The sequence below is a fragment of the Hipposideros armiger genome, unplaced genomic scaffold (genome assembly GCF_001890085.2).
Source record: "Hipposideros armiger isolate ML-2016 unplaced genomic scaffold, ASM189008v1 scaffold_549, whole genome shotgun sequence".
In the NCBI taxonomy this organism is placed as follows: domain Eukaryota; kingdom Metazoa; phylum Chordata; class Mammalia; order Chiroptera; family Hipposideridae; genus Hipposideros; species Hipposideros armiger.
The window spans coordinates 484,857-492,474 of NW_017731899.1; the positions used below are offsets into that span (position 1 = coordinate 484,857).

At 48.2% G+C, this 7,618-nt stretch overlaps 1 protein-coding gene across 3 annotated transcripts in view; it reads right to left on the reverse strand.

Annotated features, from left to right (window-relative positions):
- GPR26 (G protein-coupled receptor 26) overlaps positions 1-7,618 on the reverse strand; it is a 73,314-nt gene that overhangs the window by 54,098 nt on the left and 11,598 nt on the right. For 2 of the 3 annotated variants that reach the window (XM_019669183.1, XM_019669181.1), the window contains one exon: positions 3,536-4,945. In XM_019669183.1, coding sequence (XP_019524728.1) covers positions 4,714-4,945 — 232 coding nt within the window. In that variant the 3' untranslated portion in view covers positions 3,536-4,713. Of the gene's footprint in view, positions 1-3,535; positions 4,946-7,618 lie in introns of those variants that run through there. The other variant, XM_019669182.1, reaches the window with a different exon arrangement.

The following is a 7,618-nucleotide window of genomic DNA, read 5'->3' on the forward strand; positions in this document are numbered from 1 at the left end:
GAGTTGGGTGAAGTTGGGACTCTTCCCACTGGTGCTGATTGGCCCTTCTTGGGAGACTGCCTCGTTTTGCATTGCCCCTCAGGTTCTCTGCCTGCTGCCCCAGGACCTACAGGTCTTCCCAGAGCTGTCAAAAGGAGGTCAAGTAGAGCTGACATCAAAGGGTTATTACGAAAATTAATGGAAAAGCAGCCCCTTTACACTCAGCATTGTGCCTGGCGTCTAGTGTTTACTCAGTACGCACCAGCTGTTAGGACACTGTCATTATTCCAAGCAGCTCCTGGGGGACCTGGCAGGACCAGCCATGCTGGATGAAGATGGGGACCAATAAGAGACCCACACCCACGGCATCCAGCACTGTCTCTCTCGGGGCTGCCTCTGCCTGGCTTCACTCCCCGTGCATGAGGCTGGTGGGAAGGGGGTGGGATGGGTTCTGGTTAGCGACAAAGGGGCCAGACGCCATCACCTTGCCATAGCTACCGGGACAGAGTTTGAGTCAAGACCCCAGCAAGTGTCCCTCTGGGGCCCTCTGAGTGCCATGTTTCCTTCTCTCTCACAAAGCATCCTGGCTCTGAGCCAGCCAGTGCTGCCCTCCTCGGCCAACACCCTTATACATCTCATGCTTACTACCTGGGAGCCTCACGGGAAAGAATGGGGCTGCCTTGCCAATGCCTTCGCAGGCAAGCGTGGACAGCTTCTGCGATTTCAGCGGTGTCTTATGAAAACAGGTTTTTATAATTTCTTGGCGTGATCAGTTTTCCCTCTGAGAACAAGATGACTTAGCCCTTGGATGGTCTGGAGCTTGAACGAACTATTTGGAGAATTAGAGAAAGATACGAGACAATTGCCACATAGATATTTAGAAAGACCCAGCTTTCCAGAGAGCTTATCCAGGTGTCTCAGATCATTTTTGCTCAGTGAATAGCTTGAAGACCACCTACGACAGTCACCTGGGTACTGATGTTTGAAAATGCAGAATCCCAGGCCCTGCCCAAACCTCCTTAAACTGACCTCTGAGGAGGGGGCATGGGAATCTGCATTTTATTTTTTATTCTATTTATTTTTTATTATTATTAGTTTCAGGTGTACAGAACAATGCAATAGTTATCCTTTTCACCCCTCAAAAGAAACAGGCTCCCTCCCCCATCTATTGCCCTCCCACCCTCGATAGCATACTTATCTATTACAATTCCAGGGAATCTGCATTTTAAACAACCTCCCTTGGTGATTCTTTGGATAGTAAAGTTCAAGATTCAGTGGCCCCCTTCCAGATGCTTTAAACCTTCCAGAAAGGTAGTGGGAGCCCCGAATATATCCAGGACCTCTCTCTTCCCCTTGGCACTCACGGTCTAAAGGATATGAGCGAGTGCAAGGAATTCCTGGCACCTGATACGATAGTCTCATGAGAATCACAGGCAAATTACTTTATGCTGCATTTGGATTAAATTCTAAAACCTGACAGTCTGCAGTCCCTCCGAGGATCACCACAGTCATGAGAAAGCACCATCAACCTGCCCCCAAGTATGCACAAGCACTGCAACCAAGACATGGGGCATAGCCTGCTCTTTCCAGCTTCTCTCAGAAAGCAAGGCACCAGGGAAAACAAAACCAATTTCACAGACATGAGGAGAGAGGTTTATTGCTCGTGGTGACAGAAGACTGAGCTGAGTGCTAGAAGGAATGTACAGTTGGTATGAGATGACTCAAGTCAACTGCCTCTCCTCCCCCAGCTGATTATAAGTCAAAACAGGCAGGCTCTTAGTGAACCATCTTTGGGAGGTCAGCTGACCATGACACACACAAACCCCAAATGCCACGACACTCGTCCGAGTTGACAGTCCATTAGTAAGTCAGTCTCAGGGCTCTGAAATCCCCTCCTTCAAGAAGAAGCATTAAAAAAGCTAGCGTCGTTGCAGAGTGACTGAAAAAGGCATCGTGAGCTGGGTATAAGCCTACAAATTCTGGCCATGTAGGGCTGGGAACTGCGCCCTGTCTGTGGGTTCAGGAATTTGATAGCCTCTACATTCCAGGCTTTATTTTCAAGCTTCTTAAAGTGCTTTCACCTCATCTAGCTGTCCACCAGCGTTTGGGCTTTATCCATCAAAGCTTGCACTAGAATGAAGTCAAGGAGATAAACCCAGGCCCGGTGACATGACAGACGCTGGTCTGGATGTCTCTTAAGTGCTTCACCTGAGAAAACCGTGTGATGCTTAATATATTAAATAACCAAATGAGGTAGATAATTCACCTGGGGATAATGAAGAGGGGCAAATCTTATAGATTGTCTACAGATGACTATAAACCTTCATCTCAAGGTCATTCTGGCCGAGTTGGTAGATGCTAACTCCATGATTCTCTCCTCACTTCTCCTTGGATTTTAATGCCTGTGTCTAAATAATAATGAAAACACCCAATAAACGGACTTATCTAAAGTTTTGTCTGCCTGACGCCAGTACAAGTGGTTTTATTGGGTTTTTAGCAGTCCTAGGGGATTAGTGAAAATTATGAATGCATCTTTCCAAGATATGTGGCATTCTAAGTGACAGATTTTGCTTCTTAGCTAAAGAAGAGGTAAAGATATCTGGTTGCTTCAGGACTATATGCTGTCTATACAGAGAGCAGGAGGAGGATTTGACATAGTTATTCCTCCAATTGGACTTTGATGAGAACATAGTTCACTGCTTGAACTTGACCATGTACTGACCTCACCCACTGAGTCACTGCGCCTCTTTTGCCAAATTCTGAGAGTATTTGTGCATATTTTCTTGGTCCCATGCTTGTTTCCAATTTCACTGGTACTTTTAGTGCTGGGACAATGCACGGTAGACAGCTGCTTGTCACTAGGAAATTGCCACCAAAATGAATGTCTGCTGTGATTCCAACTTGAGTAGCAACATGTGCTCTGAAAAAGAGGAACTTGTTTCAGTAACACATAGTCATGTCTGGGCAGCGGTGCGCTGGTAGATGTCCAACAACCAGCTCTCAGTGCAGAAAAAACCTGATTTGTAGCATTTGTTGATTTTCTTGCTATAAATATTCCCATCATGGCCGATTTCAAGATACCAACATCACGTTCATCAAGACAGAATTGGGAAGGTTGTGTCCCACTGGCTCCCCCAAGCAGGTATAAGCACACCCCCAACTGCAAACAGAAGGTGTTGAGGCCTCGGAAGCTACATCTGTCCCTGTTCTAGTCTCCATGGAAACCTTGAAACTAGACAAGACTAGACCCAGCTCAGTTATTTGTTTTCTAAATGAAGAGCTAAGGTTGACAAGACATCTTTTCAAATAGACATGCACCACATTTCTCTTTCTTTCAATACTGGGGCCACCTAGCCATGAAACTGACAGGCTATTCCCAGCTGGACCCTGGTGGACCCTGTCCTCCCCGTGACATCTCCAAAGTTAGGATGTGTGGTGCTGTCTCCCCATCCTTTCCATCCTGGAGGAATCACTTAGGGGACTGAGAAATAACTGCTCTTAGCATTCATACATTAATTTGAAATGGTGCACACAGACGGGGTGGTCAGAAAGCATGGTCCATTCACGTTGGTTTTTATTAAATCAAGATGGGAACTGCTAATGGATTGGCATATGTATTATAGTTATGGTTTTCGATAAAAACTTCACTCTCCCATCATTAGCACAGGGCACTTTCTCAGTCACCTCTGACAGCTTCTACTTTCTGTTGCTAGACTTTAAGGAACCAGGGTATTGAGCCACCAGGATAATGGAAGCCTGTGCTTGAAAATCAAGGCTAAAACCCTGCTCAGGTCAGCTCTTGTCCATCCATCTCAAAGGACGTGCCAGACAAGATGTGTGAGACAAAGTAAAATGCTTCCTGCAAATTCAGGTCACAAATTGGGGAAGGGGACCAGCCACCACCTTCCTCCTGCCTCTCCTTGGCTCCAACGCTGATGGCATGTAAATCAGAAGAAGGTGGCTTCAGGGTCAGGCTTTAAAGAACATTATTACGTGTATAACCTGCCTATTTAAACCATTTTCATGCTAAGATTGTCTACACACACAAATGTTAGCTTTGGGCAGGGGAGGGGGCGAGGGATAAAAGTTGAATCCAACATGAACATTTCTAAGACAACTGGTGGGCAACAATCGGGTAGCCACTAGTTGTTAAACATTTTACCCTTGAGCACAGGACCCAAGAGTCCCAGCTGAGTACAATTTAGTGAGTACCAGCTGAATAATATTTGGGTTAAAGCAGCCATCACTACCACGTAGAGAAGAGCAGCCATGCTTGGTGTGGGGCCCAACGGCCACTGCCAACCTCACATTCAGTACAACTTATGTTCCATGGAGACCACCACTTTTCTTCAGCATGGAGCCCAACATCCAGTGGTTAGGAAGCAGGTGGACGCCATGCTTCCCCACCTGCCACCAGTGCTGTGTGTTCTTGACCATGACTGGACTGAGAGTCACCTCTGGGAGCCTCTGGTGAGTCTAGGAGCTCAAAGGAGCTTCTCAGGAAGAAGCGCCAGAGCACATCCCATGGTCATCCTTTGGTGATAAACAGGGACAGTTCAACATCTGTCCTTGAGGACCCAGGAAGCAGCCTTCAGAGCCCCTACCACCCAGGGAACCGGCGTCACGGGGCTTGCCAGGTGGGTAGCGGCTGGCGGTGTCCGCCCAGGAGCCCCAAGCCCTCCCTGCCTTCTCACCGGCTGTCTCATTCCAAACTCTCCAGAGGAGTGGCATCCTTCACTCAGACACTGGCAGGATGTTCTGGCTGTGGGAGTCACCGGTGAGGCCCGACGGGTGGAAGGAACGCCGGTGGAGGATCCTGTTCAGAATCTCTCTGCAGCTTTTGCGGTACTGGTGTCGCAGTAAGGAATACACGAAGGGGTCGGACGCGGCCTTGCTGTAGGCCAGGCACTTGGACAGCACTCCCCAGTGCGAGCCGATGGGCACCGTGGAGGACAGCTCCAGCAGCCTGTGGAGAGATGGGAAGGCCCTTACTGAACACAGCTGGCACCGCCTCGGGGCATCCAGGAACCAGAGCTCCACTCTGAGCCCCTGAGCCCAGCTTTCTGGCTAAGCCTCAGTTCCCTGAGACTGCCTCCTCAAGGAACAATAACAACAGCAAGTTACAACAATAACAACGGTAGGCATTCACCAGGCACTTATTTTATTCTACTTACTGTTCTAACTATGTACGCACTTTACACGTGTGATTGCATGGAACCCTGGGAGATGTCACAGTCTCCGTTTTACATGGCAGGAAATAGATATCCAAGGAGGTTAAGTAATTTGCCCAAGGATGTCAGGGCAGGATTTGAACCCAGGGCTGTCTGACTCTAGGACCCAGGCACATCTAAGAAATGGGCTAATCCTGGCCACTGACCTGCTGTGTGACCCTGGGCGAGTCATTTCCCTTCCTCAGGCTTGCATGTTTCATATAAAAAATGAGGAGTCAAATAAGCTCATCTGCGATTATTGCAAGTAGAACAGACTGATTCTTTGCTTCACATCCTAGCTCTGTCTTTCAGTGGAAGTTGTTTGGGAAGAAAGGCAGCGAATAATTTTACAAACATCCTACAAAGTTCAAAGTATGTCTTATATCAGGAGAGAATCTGCTAGCCAGGAAAGCCTCTTCCCAGGGTTGGGATTCTGGTGGCCCCAAGCAGGGTACCCTACAGTGACCATCATTCTTTGGGGGATGGGGGGCTAGAAAAGATATAACTCATGTGTCAAAGGGGCACAGTTCTGAGGGTCCTCCTGGAACCCATCCATCAACCCCACTCAGCGGCGCTAATGCCAGGCTGTGAGGTAGTAAAGCTTCCCTCTGTGTTAATGGAATTCCCCCCAAATCATGCCACTAATTCTTCTCTCTCAAGTGTGACCAGTACCCTTGGCCGTGTTTGGACATTAGTTAAGGTAGAAAAGGCCACAGAGAGGGGAGAGAGCTTAGAGAACACAAATCACCCTCTTCTCACCCCATGTCAAATAAGGAAATTGAGGCCCAGAAAGGGAAAGGGGTTGCCCAGCATCACACAGCAAGTCAGTGGTAGAGGAAGGTCTGGTATCTGGAATCGGGCACCTGTATTCTACCAGGGGTGGTGGAAGGGGGCGGGGGGAGGGCTGCAAATTGGAAGGCAGCAGTGGCTTTCAGTTTGGTGGGATGTCCAGGTGAGAACCCAGGTACAGAGAGGACTGAGCTTGGGCTGGAACTCTGTACTGGCAAACCTAGGGGTTTTCCTGCAGCCTTGTTGGGCTGAGGTTGTGAGGAGAAGCCCATGCAGAGGAGGAGCAGGAAGCTGTTGGGCTGTGGTCCTCCACTGCAGTGCCCCCTTCTGAATAGATCCTTAATGAATCCATTCTGAGGGCCCTTTGTTTGACTCTTTATTCCCAGCACCGCTGTCTGCCCTTGCCCTCTGACCCCATGAGGGAATGTGGTCACATTTCTGTTCTTGTCCTTAGAAGGACCAATGGGGAAATGGAGCTGTTAGCATTTGGGAAATCTGTACTTTCAAGAAATCTATTTTCGGAAGTGATGAATTTAAGTAGACAAAAATCCTGAATTTAGAATTCACACCTAATAATAACTATGAAATAGCTGAATTCCAACACATTGTTGCTATGTGATGCCAAAATTGCATTTCCAAAATGTCTAGTCTTCCATGTATTGTTAATTCAGTCTTAGCATTTTGGCTCTCCCAAGAGGATTTATTAAAAGAGCCAAATAGCTAACCATCGAGCAAGATCAAAATTATTATTTGCAGGCTCTGCAGATGTCACAGGATAAAATTATTTAGGGCAATTTAAAATTTTGCTGCTTAGATAATTAAGAGGTAAAATCTAATTGCATTTGCTTCTCAGAGATTTTATGTAAAGTCTGAATTCGCCTGGCTCAGAAATGATAGCTCCCTGTTGAGTGTCTCCTTTGGGCCAAATACTTGATGTACATCATCTCTAATCTTACAATTATCCTGCAGAATCAGTATCATTCCCGTTTTGCAGATGAGGAAACCAAGGCTCAGCGAGTTGAGCAGCCCTCTGATCTGAGTCACTGGGAGGTCTCTGTGCCGACTGTCCCTGCAGAGGGCTGATGAGGCCAGGAAGGCCACTCCCTTGCCCCCTCACCCACAGGGACCTCTCGCCCCCACCCAGCAACCTGGCTGTCCTGGTCCCTGAAGGAGAGTTGGGGTGCACTGGCCAGACCTCTGAGGCATCCTCTGAATCCCCAGAGAGGCCAGTGTCTCAATCCTGCTGGACAGTGAGAATCCCAAGGAAACTAAGCTGTGGAGTGAGGGCAGGAGCAGTTGTACCAGAGCCCTCCACCCCTCCTCCACCCCCAGGCACCCAGTGCTTTGATAAATGTTTCACAGACATTGTCTCAAGCCCCCCGATTGTGTCTCCCTACTGCACAGAGGTGGAACCAAGGCAAAATGCAGGCCAAGGCCACAAGGCCTGGATGTGGAAGAATCAGGATTTGAACCCTGGACTGTGGGTACCAAGGACTATGTGTCCTTCTGGGGCCAGGCTGCCCCTCCCAGCTCCATGACTCCATTCCAGTCAAGGACTTTACTCTCAACTCTTGGATTTAATATGGTAAAATGGCACCCTCTCTGTACACCTTCGATGCCTCCATCATCTCTCATCTCTC